Genomic DNA, 19,436 nt, shown 5'->3' with positions numbered 1-19,436 from the left:
CTACAACTTTACAAGGAAGTGTTAGACAACAGGGATGTGCCAAGCTTCAAAAGGGCATTTTTCACAAAGCATGTTGGCCAAGTATAAAAGCAGGAGCATCTTTCAGAAGGAGCTTCAGAGGCTGTCCCTATTTCTCTACACATGCATGCATGTGTACAGATATAGCACTTTTGCTGTGACTGCGGGAGAAGCAAAGCAGCTGTGCACGTACATGCACAGAGGCTAACACCCAGGGAAAGTCTTCACAACAGCTGTGGTGACTCTTCCAGAGGTCACGGCAGCTTTAACCCTTAGGACACTTGATAAAGGACCCCTTTAGAATGCTTTGTACATTACCATTATAGGACGTTATTGTCTGAATTGAAATTATTTTTATAGACCTCCATTTTTAAAGTCTCACTCACCCTGTTCCAGAATCACCAGCAAAAGCCCCTAGTTACTGTTGGAATTATCAGTGGGTCAACTCAGCATTGTCTCATAAGCATAAAAAGGGGGTCCTTCTAGTAAACGCATCTCTATTGTGTTTGTGGGATGTCATATGGGTCACCTGATTTCCACTTCCTTCTTCTCCTTGGGTTTGGGGATTAACAATCTCCATTACCTTTTGGCACACCTGCAAGCAGGAGTGCATGCAGCTATCATCCTTTCATCTCGCTTGCACGCAGACATTTTTATTTCCATAGGAAATGTCTACAAAGAACCAGTGATGAATAAGTGCTTTCTACTATGAAGCTACTTGTATCCAGATCTACTGAATAATGTAAGCTACCTTTTTTTCCTCTCTTCATCTACCTACTGTGTAAAGACGGAATTCTTTTCTGAACGTAATTAAGCTTAATGTGCTTCTTTTTTGGTTCACGCTTCTACTTTGCAAGATTGTTGTTAGCTGCTTGGAGTTCATTTATTAACCTTTAAAAACTCCCATCAGTTACAAAGTCCTCCAGCCTCTCAGAACCCAGACAAGCCACTGAATTTTCTTGCTGGTAAGGAACCGGTTTGAATTTGACTATGTGCATGAAAAATGTAAAAATCTCCTGCAGATTTCAGCTGGCCTGATCCTGATATCTTTTCACCAAGAAGGAGGAGGAGGAGGAGGAGGAGGAGCAGGAGCTAATCTCAAAGCAGACCAGAAGACTTGGCCTAGTCCCAAAGAGACAGTATTTTCTATGAGTAATCTGGCCCATTTCGGAGTAAATCTGAAAATGTCAAGCAAACAATCACTGGCAATTACAGAAAACTTTCTGAAACAAAACACCTAAAAGAAAACAGATACTCTATTGTTCAGCAAGATTTACCCTCCATCAGCAGGAAGAATGCTCAGTTTCAAAATCTCTCAATTTGAAGAAAGCTGTAGATGTTTTGTTTCATATCAGATTAGTAAAGTATTAGAATTATTATTAGTAAGTTTTCAAGATGGCTTTTTTCTTTCCATCAAGACCACATAGCAAGGCGTACTGGCAAGAAAGGAAGTCAGTAGCAGGGCAGCTGAAATCTGGTACACTTATAGTCAGTAGGCCCCACAGGGTTCTTGTTCACGCTATTCTAAGCAGTCTGAGGTCTCTGATCTAAAGACTGCCTTGTAAGCCAACAAACTTCTGTCCATATCCCACCAATAAGAAGATACATGTAGTATACTACCACACTCAGGATACGATGTTTAGCAAGAGTTAGATTTGAATTCCTGTTCCCAAAGAGATTTCAACTAATACCTTAGACCAACAAACTAGACCTTTTAATTACTATTCTGCATATTTTCTGCATGTTCCATAGACATGCTTACACTGTGTGAAAAGTATATATGAATAGCTTTAATAATAATTTATTTCCAGCTTATGAAGGAAAATGAATAAAAAAACTTGCTTACTCACATATGGGTAAATATATTTGCAGCAACTCTTCTCCATGTGCCCTGTCACTGAAGAATACAGATAGAAGCTACTCATGGTCAATGTACTACCCCAATCATCATCACATTTCTTCACATGATAATCAGTACCAGATTAAAGAATGTGCTTATTTGTTTATTAAATTTATACACCACCTATCTCACTATGGAAGTGACTTGGGGTGGCTTATAAATAAAAGGTCATAGAAAAGAATTGCTTCTTTTCTGATATCCACATCTTCCCTCTCTCCTTTACACTCCAAAGCTATTTTTCTTACATTTTTTTTAAAGTGTGCCATGTTTTCACATCTCCAATTGTTAATCAGCAGCCGGTGGCTCTCCTGTTCTGCTCCCTCATGATCTGAGGGGAAATGTTGATGTTGACCTGCAGGAACTATAGCTGTGATGTAGTGCTGTCTCTGAAAGGCTCTTCCTGGGGATGTTTGTTTGGTTCTGCTATCTTTTCAGCAACGGGTGAAGACATTTTTATTAGTCCTAACTTTTAGTGTGATGAATGGTTTCAGTCGAGCTGGGGGGGGGGTCCTACTTTCTGCTGTGACTATGAACACTTCTGTTCACTCACAAAGCTTTCAAACCTTCAGAAGAATTTTGATGCAACCTCTTAAGCAGCTTCACTGTTATCATCCTTGCAACATTCAGTACTCTCCAGGAGCCAGCCACTGCTCCCTACACCTGATCAGTGAGCAAGTACAAAAACTGGCTTCCAGCCAGCTTCACACCTACCTCCTCTCCATGATATGTTTCTGGTAGCAAGGGGGAAAAAAGCCTCAGCACTACACTAGGAACAAAGGTGCCACTGGACAGCAGTTTTTGCACTGGGGACACAAGAGTACTCACCAGTTGGAAAATGGCTGTCTCTCATCTCCAATGTTAAAGCTACAAAACTGTTCTCACTGGATTTGCTCTAGTGCTGGGGCAGGACTGGAAGTTAACTGGATCAGTTGTAGAAGCACATCATCAGGGGGACACAGCAGTACAGCAGCAATGCCAGTTCAGCAAATATGCCTTGGGGATGGGGCCCTACGTGAAAAAGCACTGTCAATTGTTGAAGTGTCTCCACAGAAATTCTTCTTTTTCCTCTAGTTCTTGTAACCTCGTAAGATTTTAAGGTTTGTAACAGTGAATTTCCCAAAATTGTTTCAAGACAATTATATTTTTTCTTGTTAACAGTTACTTTTTGAATTGAATCCTATATTTTGAGACCCAAGTTCAGAAAAGAACAATTGGCCCAGCTTGGAAGGCAATGGGATGTACATGGATTCAGGGACTAGAAGGTTGAGAGCTGAATGATAACAATGCATAAGATCTGTCTCAACTTATAGTAGGATTTAGGAGGCCATATGTCTTCTGCCACTTGAGGAAATATTTTTAAAGGCTGCATAGTTGCTCACTGAGCTATACCCACACTAATCACTGCCTATTTAAACTCACAGAAAGGTAACAGGGCTGCACATGTTTTACATTTTGCATGGGAGACCACCAACAGAATATTTATTGTTTTGTAGAGGAGACAAAAATTGGATCTGACTGCTTGTGGTCACTGTAGCTGAGTACTTTCTGGAGAAAAGAAAAATAAAATCTATGTCTTATACAATCCTAAGGCTCAAAGAACATAGTAATGTTATGCAATATCAAGTAATCCAGTTTCCCATTTGGAAACTTATAATTTAAAGACAGAGGCAAACAGTTATAAGGGTGTGGGAGGGGGGGAATGACTACAAGAAGACAGACACAATTCTAAAATGTTTATTTCTAAGGTTTACTCTGTCATCAGACAGCACACAGATTTCTCAGCCACCCCCAACTTAATGTTCACATTCTCAATACCTGCCTCTCACAAGAGAATTCCATTCTAGTACTGTACAGTCTACCTACTCCCGCCTCTCAATATTTTTGTGGCATCAATCATTTAACCTGGGTTTCAAAGGTCAGTGTACCTGTAACTACTGATCTTTCTTTTCAAAGAATAGCTGCAGGACCATATTGGATATATTCTAGAAAGACCTTGTCCTGTCATGGACACTGCATAATTTCAGTAACTGCCCCAGAGGAACAGTTAAAATTAGCTGCAATTTGCATTCATTTCATCACAAAGTGACTATCTCTGTATTAACTTAAATTTGAACGTTTTAAAATGCTATCATTTCTGGATAGAAGAAGGTATTGAAAACTCCTTATGATATTACCACATAGCTCCCAAAGAGGGTTTGGTAACATCAGTTTCAAGTAGCATCAGCTCTCCAGATTAATACAGAGCAAAACATTTCTGCTAAACTCCAGTTTGCTTCTGCCTACCTGAAATAAGCCTCTCACAGATTCAGTCTGTACAGCAATTGCCCATAGCAAATGAGGCCTCACAGGACAATATCTATGCTTGTGACATCACCTGGTGTGATGGAAGCCAAATATTTAAGTGTTTCAAAATAAACTTCTATTGACAAATTTTAAAAGGAAATTGGCTGTACAGACATGAGCAGCTGCTGTGTTTCCTTTAGAACTGTGTAATAAGTGCCTTTGATGGAGATTTTGTTAAAACCAGCCCCAGAAATCCATTGAATTAGAATAATTCAAAATTAAAGGCAATTTTAATTAATCATCATTAACATCAAGTAATTACACCTGGCCTATATAATTTCGGACTGAAAGTCAAACAATGGATTAAAAAGGAAAATACCACAGAACATATATTTTTGTGGAGTCCTTGGTGCTCTCTGAGCTTGGCTGTTTGCTTACAGATGTTTCACTACCCAGCTAGGTAACATCATCAGTGCTACCGAGTGTGGGGTTTGCTCCCTGTTTATGTACAGTAGCTTGCCTTGCCAGTGTTGGTGGATGTGTGGTTTTCTCCTTGGTAGCTCCTTGATCAGGATATTGTTTTCTGTTGAGTTGTTTGTCTGCTTGGTAGTTCCTTGATTTGGGTATTGTTTTCTGCTTGATTGTCTGTCTGGTGTTAATCCCTGTTTACCTGGGTGTGGGCTGATGGAGAGGATGGGTTCTGGCCTTTTGTTTCCTTCTTAGCTTTGTTATTGTCTCTTTTGAAAAAAACAGGAGTCCTCTATAACACACAGTGTAAGGACTGTAACAGCCAGTATGTAGGACAGATAAGCAAAAGACTAGCAGAGAACATCCATGAACACCAACTAGCAGTCAGAACAGACGATGAAAACTTCTTAATCTCATAACACATGGACAAACTCAACCATACTTTCAACTGGGAAACTGTGAGCAACCTAGACCAAGCGAAATCCAAAAATGCTAGGGAATTCCAGGAAGCTAGGAATTCAGACAAATCAGACATCAACAGATACACATAGATAACCCACATTTTAAAAAAAAATCCATTCAATCATGTCTGATTCTTGGAGACTGCCTGGAAAAGTCCCTGCGGTTTTCTTGGCAAGGTTTTTCAGAAGTGGTTTGCCATTGCCTCCTTCCTAGAGCTAAGAAAAAGTGCCTGGCCCAAGGTCACCCAGCTGGCTTCATGCCTAAGGTGGGACTAGAACTCACAGTCTCCTGGTTTCTAGTCTGATGCCTTAACCACTATACTAAACTGGCTCTCTCCCAAACCACATTTATACACCATTCAAAAGAGACAATAAAAAAGCTAAGAAGGAAACAAAAAGACCAGAACACATCCTCTCCAGTAGCCAACACCCAGATAAGCAGGGATTAGCACCAGACAGACAATCAAGCAGAAAACAATACCCTAATGAAGGAACTACCTAGGAGAAAACCCCCACCCCCACCAACACTATACCACTACTGTATATAAACAGGGAGCAAACCCCACACTCACCAGCACTGATGATGTTACCTAGCTGGGTAATGAAACGTCTGTAAGCAAACAGCCAAGCTCAGATATCACCAAGGACTCCACAGTTCAACCCTGAGCTACATATATTCTCTTGTATTGGGACCTGCATGTTTAAATGAGGGAACAGTTTTACAAAAGCAAACACATTTGAAAGGTGTTATATCTGAAACTGCATTATTCCCAAGCAACTCCAAATGAAAAGTTAAAAGCTTACCAATTCCCCTTTCTCTTTCACTCTACAGTCCTCAACTGTTTCACAAGTTACCATGTCTTTTTGATGTAAATAAGAGCATTCTAAAAAGAGTTCCTAGAATTTATTTTCTAAACAACAAACAAACAAACCTGATTAAATGCATAATGGAGTTTAAAAACCAAGTAATGTGTCCCTATATAATCAAGAGAGTATTCAGAAACTCTGGTAATATACTTTTAATTTATGACATTAGGAAAAATACTCAGACTCAAAAAATATAATCTTCCCTTCTCTTTTGCACAGGCAGTCTAAACTAGGCACCAAGGATGTCCTTTCACAATATTACAGAATTACATGGTCCCTTGTGAGGGAAAAAATGAGATAGTTTATAGAGGGCAAAAGTAGAATTTGGAAGCAAACTGAGAAGCACAAGCTGTCTGGAAAGAGATACAGAAATGCTTGCAAATAGGAAAAATGTATTTGCTTTGAGTAACTCATGAGAATCAGTTGACCATATTCAGTGTTCACAAATACACTGCAAATTAATTCCTCACCTCACATAGATTTTCTTTTATGCCAAATTTCTAATCCTTCATTATTAGACTGTGTTCACATATCAAGCTATTCCATAGTTTGTTAAATAAGCCAGGGAATACATTAAGCTAAAACCCATGATTGATAAACCAGAATGAATGGTTTCACACAATTTTAGCACAATGTGTGAACCCAGCCATGGAGCTCAAATAAGAGGCCAAAAATACCAAATGGGTGGAATTTTAAAATAGGACAAGAGAAAGTTGTACCTAAATCTTTAAGTCCATCTTATAAATAATATGCTTCATAAATTAAGGCAAATTAACATGCATAGAGGAATTCTCCCTAGAGAGCAATGATGTAAACACTGCATCATTATAATACTGATGTTGAAGTCATCCCCATCAAAAACCTAGAGGAGCATAACAGAAATGTGTTCTTCAGCTCCAGGATGGTTCCTCTCCCTGTTAAAAGTAAAAAAAGAAGTGAGAAATAAAATGTGATGTTGCCTGAATGCTTTATATGCTTCTCATCAGCTGTCCTTCGGTTATTCTTGTTTAGAGCTATGGTCCGCAAGCAGGAAGAAGTGTGTGTGTGTTTATTTAGCAAGCCAAAACAAAACATTCCTCTCAAGTGGGAACAAGAAACTTGTTAAGTAGTTTAAATTCAGGACAATCTCATCCCAAATTTTAGGGTACTTCCAATGCTATTTTATACGAACAAACACATTCTTTTCTGTTTCTCAAATATAAATGATCACAGTAATGAGGGAATTGTTACACTACGCAAGTAGCTCAGTCCACGGACCTGAATGCATGGAAAGACTAATTTCAGCAAAGCTCATGTTTATACTGATAGGCTACATGTGCTTTGCTTTTGTTGATATGATATGTAAACTCTTGCTTAAGTAAGATTAGTGTTACTTTCATGTAACAGTATATTCACAGGTGGGTCTCCAGGACATCATTTCACAGATGTCTTTCTGACAACAAATATTTCTAAACACACACAATTGGTGGCAATATAGAGACCCCTGCTGAGAGCAGGCATAATCAAGCATTTGCCACACCAAGAGGGGGGAGAAAAATCAGGTTTTACACATGCACATGTCGCAGAAATGATCCAAAGCTCCTACTCTAACAGGATAATGTATAATGTACTGCCCCTTAATTTCAAATAGAATTTATGCTGTTCTCTTGGTCAAGTGCTACTGAACAGGTTATCTTAGAAGGTGACAAGAAAGGTCCAACCCATCTGCAGACCTACCCCTAGTATCTAGGTTGTTTAGACATGCCCTTCTTACAAAAATGCAATACAGTGAACTTGCTCCTAAGTGCTGTTTATTTGCCCAAAGCCTATGCTTTGTATTAGCAGATGGGTGTCTTGCTCACAGACCTTTGAGAATGCAAAGCAGAATTTATAGAAAACTGCAGAAGTGGTTATACATAAATGAGTTAGTATTTCTCCAACAAAATGTACAGTATAGTCAAGAACCAAATGAAAGTAAATACAAGCTTTCCAGAAAGGTGGCATTAGCCAAGTCTAAGAAATTATATTAAGTTTCCTAGCAGCCAGCTTCTCTATAAGAAATATGCATACAAAATATCAACAACATATTTAAAAAGCACTTTACTACAATGTCCTGGCTAGCAAAGTAATATTTTGCCTTTCCCTGCCAGGTCCAGAAGCTTAAATTGCTAAAGGGTCCTGACTGCATCTACCCGATTTCTTTAAAGAATTTATATGTGAGATTGCTGACCATCTACCAAAAATAGGCAATTTGTCCTTCAAATCAGGCTAGTGCCTAGAAAACTGGAAAACTGCCAATGTGACACCAATTCTTAAAAGGAGATCTATGGGAGATTGGAAAAATTATAGACAGCTTAACATTTGTAGAAATAGTAATCAATTAAAAAATAACCAAACACGAGAAAGAATAAACTTTGCTGAAGGAAAATTGCCATGGATCCTGCAAAAATAAACCCTGGTTCACTATCTATTAGCATTTTTGAGAGTGTCAACAGGCATGTGGATAAAAGTGACCCTGTCACCACTCCATACTTGGATTTTCAAAAAGCCTTTGATAAGTTCCTAACCAAAGGCAATTAAATAAATTTAACTACTGTGGGATAAGAGAACCTGTAATTTTATGGGTTGCTAACTAATTAAAAAAGGGAAAGCATAGAGGACAAATAAATGAGCAATTTTCTCATTGGAAAGAAGGAAGAACTGAAGTCCACAAGAATCTGTTCTGAAACTGGTGGTTTTTAACTTAGGAGAAAGTAGAGAGCTGGCCAGTCTGTGGACAAAACCAAACTATGCACAAAATTATTGTGAAGAACTCCAAAAAATATTTCTGTAACCTGGATAAATGGTCAACCAAATGGCAGGTAGAGTTCAATTAGTTGTATAAAATTCATGCTACAGTGTAAAGCTCTGTTTGTGACCTACCAATTAGATTGCCCCTGCTGGTACTTTTGTTACTAAAGAGTCAGAATCTGAAACACACATGAGAAGTCAGCATTTATCACAAATACTGAAGCCAGAGAAGAATTCCAAACTACAACAGGAAATGACCTATCTCTAGTTATCATCTGTTTGCAAGAGAGTAAAGCTCAATCCTTTGTTATTCCAAACCAGACAAAGCAGTTGTCAGCATTAAAACAAGGACTTCCTAGCAGATTGGGTTCAATTAATCTTATATCTAATAAAATGAATAACCAATTATATAGAAGTTTTAAATCTAATGGATACATTAAGCCTCTCTTTTGCCAAGAGTTAACAAAAGGACCTTTTTAAAAATTATAATATTTGGATGTAACTGCAGATATTTTGTTATGCTTCCCATGTAATAGGAGTTAAAACTTCTATGAAGCTTGATTTAGCACTTTAGAGGAGTTAGCATTTTTATTACTATCTCAACTAGTAAAATATCTTTAGTTCCTGGTAAAAAAAGAGATTTCCCAGATCCTACTTATCTGTTGTTGTTTATTCATTTAGTCGCTTCCGACTCTTCGTGACTTCATGGACCAGCCCACGCCAGAGCTTCCTGTCGGTCATCAACACCCCCAGCTCCCCCAGGGACGAGTCCGTCACCTCTAGAATATCATCCATCCATCTTGCCCTTGGTCGGCCTCTCTTCCTTTTGCCTTCCACTCTCCCTAGCATCAGCATCTTCTCCAGGGTGTCCTGTCTTCTCATTATGTGGCCAAAGTATTTCAGTTTTGCCTTTAATATCATTCCCTCAAGTGAGCAGTCTGGCTTTATTTCCTGGAGGATGGATTGGATTGATCTTCTTGCAGTCCAAGGTACTCTCAGAATTTTCCTCCAACACCACAGTTCAAAAGCATCAATCTTCCTTCTCTCAGCTTTCCTTATGGTCCAGCTCTCGCAGCCATATGTTACTACAGGGAACACCATTGCTTTAACTATGCGGGCCTTTGTTGTCAGTGTGATGTCTCTGCTCTTAACTATTTTATCGAGATTTGTCATTGCTCTTCTTCCAAGGATTAAGCGTCTTCTGATTTCCTGACTGCAGTCAGCATCTGCAGTAATCTTTGCACCTAGGAATACAAAGTCTTTCACTGCTTCTACATTTTCTCCCTCGATTTGCCAGTTATCAATCAAGCTGGTTGCCATAATCTTGGTTTTTTTGAGGTTTAGCTGCAAACCAGCTTTTGCACTTTCTTCTTTCACCTTCATCATAAGGCTCCTCAGTTCCTCTTCACTTTCAGCCATCAAAGTGGTATCATCTGCATATCTGAGATTGTTAATGTTTCTTCCAGAGATTTTAACTCCAGCCTTGGATTCCTCAAGGCCAGCTTGTCGCATGATGTGTTCTGCGTACAAGTTGAATAGGTAGGGTGAGAGTATACAACCCTGCCGTACTCCTTTCCCAATCTTAAACCAGTCCGTTGTTCCGTGGTCTGTTCTTACTGTTGCTACTTGGTCGTTATACAGATTCTTCAGGAGGCAGACAAGATGACTTGGTATCCCCATACCACTAAGAACTTGCCACAATTTGTTATGGTCCACACAGTCAAAGGCTTTAGAATAGTCAATAAAACAGAAATAGATGTTTTTCTGAAACTCCCTGGCTTTTTCCATTATCCAGCGGATATTGGCAATTTGGTCTCTAGTTCCTCTGCCTTTTCCCTACTTATCTAGTGCATTACAATGCAGTAGAAGATTATTATGGTATCACACCATCACCACACATAACTACTTTACTAGATATCTTTATATTTAGAAAGGATTTATGATATAAAAAGTTATAAAACACATCAATAGATATATTGATGAGAGCCAGTTAAGTCTAGTGGTTAAGGCAGCAGGCTAGAAACCAGGAGACTGAGAGTTCTAGTCCTACCTTAGGTGTGAAAGCCGGCTGGGTGACCTTGGGCCAGTCACTCTCTCAGCCCAACTCACCTCACAGGGTTGTTGCTAAGGGGAAAATAGGAGGAGGAAGGAATATTAGGTATGTTTGCCACCTTGAGTTATTTATAAAAATAATAAAGGAGGGATAGAAAATAAATAAATAAATAAATATTAAAAGTCTAAAGTTCAAAACAACCACACATTCTGTTAAGCAGCAAACAGATAACTACCATAGATAAAACATTTACCAAAATATATTCCTGTCCAGACTGGATTCAGACATAACCTCTATCCATCTGTGGATTGCTTTAAAATACTGACTTGCACAAAGGCACATAACTCAGCAAAGATGAAATTATCATGAAAGAGAATGCACAAGCCCAAATGATAAAAGAACATACTCTATTAGAGAAGAGATTATCAAAGCATTTATCTTCCAGTGGTGGTTGTCTTTGTGACTCCTGAGCCCTGCAAACTCATGCCCTTCTTTATTGCACCCTCTACTGGGATATAAGAAAGGAACTTATAGACCCCTTACTTCTAAGGTTCCCCGGGAGAAATAATTACTGCATTTCATTTTAACTGTATTCATTTAAAATGTGTTATGTGGTGGATTTTACTGCATTGCATTTTAATTGTATTTATTGATTGGCTAATGGCTGTAATAAATCTGCTGCTGTGAAGAATGTTCAGTCCTCTAGATGTTGCTAGACACAACCGTCAGCCTCAGCCACAGCCAAATGGTCAAGAATACATAAATTTCACTTCACAGCATGGTCAATAACACTGAGTTGGTTATAAATGTATGACAGTGGTTTTGAGGTCTTGAAATAAATTCAGAGAAATCTGAAACAAGCGTTACATCATTCCTACAAGATCAGAGTACTGTCTTTGACAATTCCACCAACCAGTGCATTCAGGCAAGACAATTCAGAACAAACAAAATGAAGAAAATTCCCAAGCAATATTTATTTTAAAGGATTAAAGAGTCAGACATGGATTGATAATACAATTATTCATCCATATGAAGCAAATCTCTACAATCTACTCACTCAGGATGTGTGTTTGTGGAGCTCAGAAGCCCCAACTCTCACATCTCAAACTTCAGAAAGCAGAGGAAATAAGTTGTGTTAATTTTTGAAACAGAGAATGTGGCCTGAGTGTAATAGAGCATTCATGGCATACTCAAAATCTGTATGGAAGAAGTAACAGGGTTATTTCCATTAAAGAAAACTCTTCAGGTTGATAGATGAAAGAGGCATCATTTCCCTTTCCAGCCCAATAAGAAAACTATACACAATACCAAAATGTTGTGTCCATTATCTATATATAGTATTTGGTTAGATGCAGAACAGAATTAGAGAACACTGTTTTCCTGTAGTCTTCTTCTACAGACCCTCTCTACATTGTAGTCTGTCTAGTAATTATGCTCAGATTATCTTAAAAGTTTCACTGTGCATGGGAAAATAAAGACAAAAAGAATGGCCTAACAGAAATCAACTGTCTGATATAGTAGGTAAGCCAAATTGGGGCACAGAATGGATGGGAAAGACAAATAGATGAATTCAAGTGTGATTAATTATATCAGGTTTTCATTTTGCCCTGCTGATTGACATAAAGCCAGAGTTCCTTGCATTCTTCTCTCCAGAAACTGTTAAATTCTCAGAGAGTGAAACATCTGGATTTTCTGTCTGGTGACTCTGCCTAACTCAGCACCATATATTCATTGTTATCATATCCATTCAACATTTCAGCTTGATGTAAAAAAGTCTGTCCTCTTTTGAATAGTTTGCACTGTTTTGATAGGCTGCTGCTGAAGAGTTTATTTAAAAACCACAGGACAATCAATATGAAAAGATTTATACAAATATTTGGTTTTTGGATAAACTTTATCTGTGCTGGTCTAATAACTGAGCAAAAAAGATTCCTGGAAACATCAAGCATGTTGTCTACCCTAAGGGACTTCCAGAATAGATCTTTCTTAGGCAATCTCCCTGTTTCATTCACAGCATTTATGGTGATTCCAGGTAATATCTCCTCATACTTGAAATCATATTTTCCCTGTTTCTTCCTGCAAAAAATTACAGTAAAAAGGGAATAACATAATACCTGTATAATATCCTTTAGATGATATTTATTTTATTTTATTTATTTTTATCCCTTTATTATTTTTATAAATTACTCAAGGCGGCGAACATACCTAGTACTCTTTCCTCCTCCTATTTTCCCCACAACAACCACCCTGTGAGGTGTGTTGGGCTGAGAGAGAGTGACTGGCCCAAGGTCACCCAGCCAGTTTTCATGCCTGAGGCAGGACTAGAACTCACAGTCTCCTGGTTTCTAGCCCAGCACCTTAACCACTAGACCAAACTGGCTCTATTATTATATTATTCTATATTAATAGGAATCACCCAACTGAAGCTTCATGGTTTTAATAATATGTTATACTAGAGCAAAGGTGCACAACTTGAAATCCCAAGGTTACATGTATGTTCCCAAAGCCGCAGGTGAAGTCTTTAGTGTCCCTCCAAAATGAGGTAGTAATAATAGTAACTGCATTTAATTTTATGCAAATTAAACTTTTACCTTAGTCCCTCCCATTTTGTTCTGTTTACCCTGTTTGGTTATTTAAGTATGGCCTTGATGTACCAAACAGCAGCCGAGAGCAGCTCTCAGGCTAGAAAGGATTAAACGCTCCTGCATTAGACAACCTCATCTTCTGTAATGAACCTGAAGTTGTTGCTATTATTACCCTCAGAGGACAGTTGATTGGAAACATAAGAGAGATCAAGATCATCAGTCCAGTCTGGATCTTCAGGATACTGATTTAATCCAGTTCAAAAGGAAGGTTGTGTAATTTCATACAGAAAGTGGGAAAGTGGCTTGGCACCTGGGTAGTTAAGGACCACTTTCTTTGCTCAATTTTGACCCACCCAACTCAAACATCTCAGGAGAATGTGCTTGTGATTCCGTTTCCATAAGGTAAGGGGTGATGGAAGGTCACAGAGACCCATTCTCTGTGGTTATACCTACATTTCTAATAGTTTCCCCCCAGTAATTCAATCTGGCCCCATTCTACTTGTTTTCTGTAAGTTGTTAAAAACTGAGTTATTTTGGAGCACCTTGGAAGAATGTGTTGGTGCCAGAAGATTGAGCAATGGTATGATATTGCTTGTTTTTATCTTTTACTGTGGATATTTTACTGTTTTTTTTCTTTATATATCTTGATTGCAGCAGAGTACAAATTCAGTAAATAAATATGTATTTTAAAAGGAGCATTTTCTCAAAGCCCCTCCCCCTATACACATACACACATGTACCTTTTATCAGCACTTAATGGGGGAGTAGAATCCTAAAGTATCTGACTTGTCATAAAAGTTGGGTTTTGACAACTCATTATTCAAAATACCTTTATTTTAAAGATTTGCAACAGAAGATATGAAAAAATCTATACTGTTCTTTGATTAAGTAGGGAGTCTGGAGATACAACACACAATTTTTCACCAGCTTGTTTATTAATTAGGGGGTAGATTTTTTTTCCTACTCAGACCATTCATATCCATGGAAAAAATAACAAGCAATGTTACAATTTTTGGCATTCTGGAGTACTTTCTTAATTCCCAGTTCAATTACGAGAACTATTGTTCCATGAATGCAGATTTCCAAGCCTAAACTATGGCAATTCTGGTGCTCCAAGAATGCTTCATGTGCTCTATTGCCCTCTCTCCTTTATTAAAAAAAACAACTAGGATCAATTTCTTAAGAGGATATAGAGTTTAGTGAAGCAGATATTGGCCTCACTTTTTATAGCAGAACTTGCCACATCATCAGAGAAACCCATAAGCAATGTGAGTTTATCACCATAAAAAAGGCTACAATGAATTATTCAAATAATGTTTTGTTATGCAGATAGCAGCATAAAACATTGCATCAGGAGAATACTGACAGCTTTATTGGCAGAACCTAATCAACAGGATAAAGGGTACTGGACAGGAGAAGCCCCTTTCAGTTTCAATGTGCTAACAAACTAAGGGGGAAAAATAAAAGCACCATACTTTTCAAACAAATCACTTGGGAAGGAATAGGAGACAGGATTTATGAGTTAAACATCATTAAACCCACAGTTTTACGCTGAAGAGGAAACAAGTAAGAGTTTTAAAGGACATAGATCTTCCTCAACAAAGATGGAAGGAATACATTGGCTGTGAGCCAGTTGGGAAAAGACATATTAAAGTACTATCTGAAAATAAAGTCTGTTGAATCCATGTGGCAAGAAGGTGACAAATCAGCAGCTGCCTGAGAGTCTCTTGAAATAGCTTTTAAATTTAAAAAAAAAAAGATACAGTGCAGGGAGCAATTAGAGAGGCTTGTAAAGTCAAGTACATAAAAAGCTGTACTTGATTTTGATTTGATAGACAAGCTTGTACAGTTTATATAGGCCAACATCCATGTATTTTACTTTTTCAGCTCAACTGTTCCTAATTAAACCCTTCAGATACCACCATTTGGGGTCCAAGCATAGATTCTATATATGCTCTCAAGTGTTGAAAAGGAGCTACCATTATCTTACATAATAGCATGGCTTAAATTGATATGCAGTAAAACTTTAGGTAATACATCCTTTGTGCAGACTTAAGTAGAAACCCCAAATTTCTGCTGCCTTTGGAATTCTTGACTCTAGGGCTTTATGGCATGCACTGGATTCAATCTGCGACATTTTAGCTATTCCTACACATCTAGTCATAAAAGGGGCTAAAAGATACAGCTAAACATGATACTTTTTCCTTCTCCCTTACAACACGTCAAACGTTCTTAGAATGACAGATGTTTGTGCAGCCTTCTAGCTTTCATTCAGTGATGCTCACAATGCACTGCCACTGAATTCTTCAGACCTCTGCCTATTTCTCAGTAGCAACTTCAGCTCATGAAAACTTTCCAAATGTGGATTAGACATTAGAATTAACACACAGGTGCATTTCCAGCAGCAGAGTTAGATAGGCAGAAGGACATTCCTGCACTTTTACCAGTCCTAAAGTATGTTTTAAAGGGGTTGGCAGGGAAAAAGCAGTAAGAACTGATAATATAGGCAGACCAAATCTATCCATTATAGAAACGTTGCATTAGCCTAGGAACCAAAAAACAGGAGTCTGGAAGCACCATTTCAGACTAACACATTTTATTAGAAGGCATAAGTCTTCATGAACTACAGCTCACTTCATCACATGCTATTCTATCCAAGCTTCTTTAAAGCAAACTCTGAACGAAATAGAATTTATTCCAAAGTATGCACAGGCCTGCTAGCTATAAAACTAGATTACACTACTCTTTCTTTTAAAAAAAAAAGATCAAAAAAAATTTAATGGGAGGGAAGCAGCATTTGAGTATTGTAAATTTAATTTAGCATATTCTTCTATCATAAATGAATTAAAACACAGATTTCTATCCATAAAGCCCAAACCTAAGGCATCACAGTGATTATGGAAAGTTTAATTTTTAAACCAACATTTATTTAATCCTCATTTGGAACACAAAACAAAGCCTTAACGATTTGTTTAGACTGCATGGTAATTCTTTGTTCCATGCAAATTTAACAAGAGAATGCTAAATTATAACCCAACCATATGTTCACTGTAGCAGAATTTTGGTCCCTCAAATTGTTCCTGGATTTTTATCCCTTAGATTAAAACCACAACATTAAAAAAGAAGGCTGAAAAACCCTCAGAGCCACCACATTCTCCTTCGTATATAACTCTCCCACTTGCTCTACAAGAACTGCTTTTCATAACGGTAAAAAGGCCATCTTTCAAACACTGTGGCTCTGAAGAGGACGTCTGGTTTGAAAGAAAACAAAACGTGTAAATTATTTTGCCATTAGTACCAAATATGTATTTACATGGAGAAGAAGGCTTTTTTTCTAAGTTCCAAAGGCTAAAAAAAAAAAGCTTCGAAGCCACTATTTAAACAGCAGAACGCCTGTCAAGAACGGAGTAAAACCAGATACAATGGTTAGCGTGAAGAGATCTAAATCAGAAAAGCTTGTTTAAAGCACCCTCCTCCCGCACCAGCAGGAACAAGACGGGCGGCGGGGTTACACTCACCCTGGGGCCCGTAGTTCTGTGGAGATGGACCTGCGGAAGAAGCAGCATTTGCAGCAGCAGCAGCGAGAGCAAACGAGCAGCCACGAAGCCCCACAATCTGGCAGGCATGGTCCCTTGCGGAGCAAGAAGGAAAATCGCAGCCTCAAGACGATCTGCCGCGCGTCAGCGGATCAAGGTGTTAATTCTGAGGGGGCTTCGAGTTGCTTGCTGCTGCTGCTTTCGTTTTTAAAAAAGGTGCTGTCCGGAGAAACCCGAGCGTTGGCGACTTTGTCCCCTGCCTCACACCTCTATGCAGAGCGAGGGCGTCCCGCCGCAACAGGTTAAACGCCTCAGCCTGGGCCATGGGGAGGCAGGGTTCCCATTATAAACCCCACTGCCGGGGCAGGGCGGGGCCAGCTAAGGCCAGGCCGGGTGACTGACAGGCCGAGGCATCTTTCCCAGCCTCCCGGTCTTCTTACCCCCGGCATAAGCCTCGGGAGCGGCGGGCTTGGTCCTTTCCTGTCCCCCCTGTCCGCGCCGCAGATGGTACATCTTATAAGAGGTGCCCTTCCAAGAAAACCTCAAGAACGTGCTTTTTCACTTCTGTTCTGGCCGACTTGGTGCCTGCTTTTTCCGGTTTTATCCTAAACACGAGAGTAAATGGTTTACTCACCCAATTTTCTGCGTTTGCATGACACGGGGAGCCTCAAACTAATCTCACATGTGCTGATTTTCCTAGGCTAGAGTATGACTGGCGGAGCCAACTTTTCAACAAATACAAATCACATCCGGGCCAGAGGTTTACCGAGATCTGGGAAAAACTTCTCCGTGATTGCAGCAGGGAAGGGCAACCAGTAGCCTCTCCATTAATTTTAAAAGTTGTGACAAAAGCATTCTGTTCCCGCTCTGGAAGCATATGAAGTGAGGAGAAAGAGGAAAGGGGGGGAAAGGAGAGTATAGAGGCAAGGAGTTGACCCGCTCAACTGATTTGGTCCTTGTTAATTACTGGTTTGGGCATTTCCCCACCTTTCACTGGTGACCTTGGACAGATACCCCTGGAGGAAATGTAACATAGGTCACCTTTTGAGAAGCCTCCTTTGTATGTACAGTAAGAGTAGCACTAACCAGAAGCATCCTAAGTGTGCATCCAGTTGGTGGGATGCAGGCAACATCTCTAATGTAGAGAGTAGAGAATCTAGCTTGCACTGAATAGTGTGAGCCTCCTGGGGGTAAACCTGGGCATCAGAACTTCTTGTGACATACTGGCCAAAATAGGTCAGACTTAATTGGTACTGTCTTTATTGTTTGTTGGGAAAGCTGCATCTGGCGTGGGCATGACTAAGGCTGATAACCAAGTCTAGACCACCTCTCTTTTACTTATGTGAAAGCCTCAGTTGGTCAAACCATCTGGTGATGACCAGGCTATAGGAAGGACCACAAATTGGAAAAGAAGAGGAGGGAGTAGTAAAAGGCATGAATTAATAAATGATATGAAAGAAATTAAGTGAACTGTATATGGAATAGATCATTATTTTGGAAGGGTTGAGAGTGTATCTTGGAAAAAAATGGACATAAAAAAGGAAAGAAGCGAAACAACTAGAGCAGTGTTTCTCAACTTTGATGATTTTAAGATCGTAAAATGAAAATTGCATGCTGGCTGGGGAATTCTGGAAATTGAAGTCCACACATCTTAAAATGGCCAAGGCTGAGAACACTGATCTAGAGTACAACTAGAATGACTGCAAGAAGAGAGTCTCTTTCTATCCCAGGCAAAGAGGATCATGGAAAAAAATAACAAAATTGGTCAAACAACTTCAAAGGCATTCTTATATACAAGAGTTGCAATGCTAATGGATTTGGGGGGGAATGCTTTATTTATGTATGTATGTATGTATGTATGTATTTATTTATTTATTTCAGTGTAGGTGCCACTAGAGTCCAAACCAACTCTTGGCAGCTCACAATATAATAAGCAATAAAAACACAGTACAGAACAAAACAGGATGGGATCTGGTTGCTCAATTCCAAAACAGACAAAATCCAACAAGGAATGCCATCCACCTTAAGCCAAGGCCTGGGAGAATAACCAGAACGTTATGGAACATCATCAGCGTGGGAGCCACACAGATCTCAGGAGGAGCCTCATTCCAGAGGGTAGGCATTGTGACAAAGAAGGCACACTTCCTGGGTCCTAATAAATGGCACTGTTTAGTTGAAGGGAGCCAAAGTGTGCCAACTCTGCCAGCATGTACAAGGAAACTACAGTTAACAAAACTGTTTGCTAAAAGGTATAACATTGAGAAAAATAGTATAGCGATGAAGAATTGGCATCAATAGAACAAAGGGCTACACAAGGGATCAATCTTTGCAGTACCATAACCATGATTCTAGTCCTGCTCATTTTTTCTGCCAAGCAGCCTGAAGGAACTAGACTCCTAGAATTGGAAAGGGCCATTTAGGCCAACCTCTTACTTGGTACAAGGATCAGAACTAAAATATCCCTGGCAAATATTTATCCAGCTTCTGCTTGAAGAC

At 39.1% G+C, this 19,436-nt stretch overlaps 1 protein-coding gene across 5 annotated transcripts in view; it reads right to left on the bottom strand.

Moving 5' to 3' along the window:
* Positions 1-17,233, bottom strand: part of SMOC1 (SPARC related modular calcium binding 1) — a 93,964-nt gene extending 76,731 nt beyond the window's left edge. For 3 of the 5 annotated variants that reach the window (XM_063289827.1, XM_063289829.1, XM_063289830.1), the window contains exon 1: positions 16,923-17,233. In XM_063289827.1, the coding sequence (XP_063145897.1) occupies positions 16,923-17,030 (108 nt within the window). In that variant the 5' untranslated portion in view covers positions 17,031-17,233. The remainder of the gene's footprint in view (positions 1-16,922) is intronic. The other 2 variants (XM_063289826.1, XM_063289828.1) reach the window with 1 other exon arrangement.
* Between the last annotated feature and the right edge of the window lie 2,203 nt (positions 17,234-19,436).

This window comes from Candoia aspera, chromosome 1 (genome assembly GCF_035149785.1).
Source record: "Candoia aspera isolate rCanAsp1 chromosome 1, rCanAsp1.hap2, whole genome shotgun sequence".
Taxonomy (NCBI): Eukaryota; Metazoa; Chordata; class Lepidosauria; order Squamata; family Boidae; genus Candoia; species Candoia aspera.
Note: the sequence above shows the minus strand (reverse complement) of the source record. Positions and strands in the feature narration are given on the sequence as shown.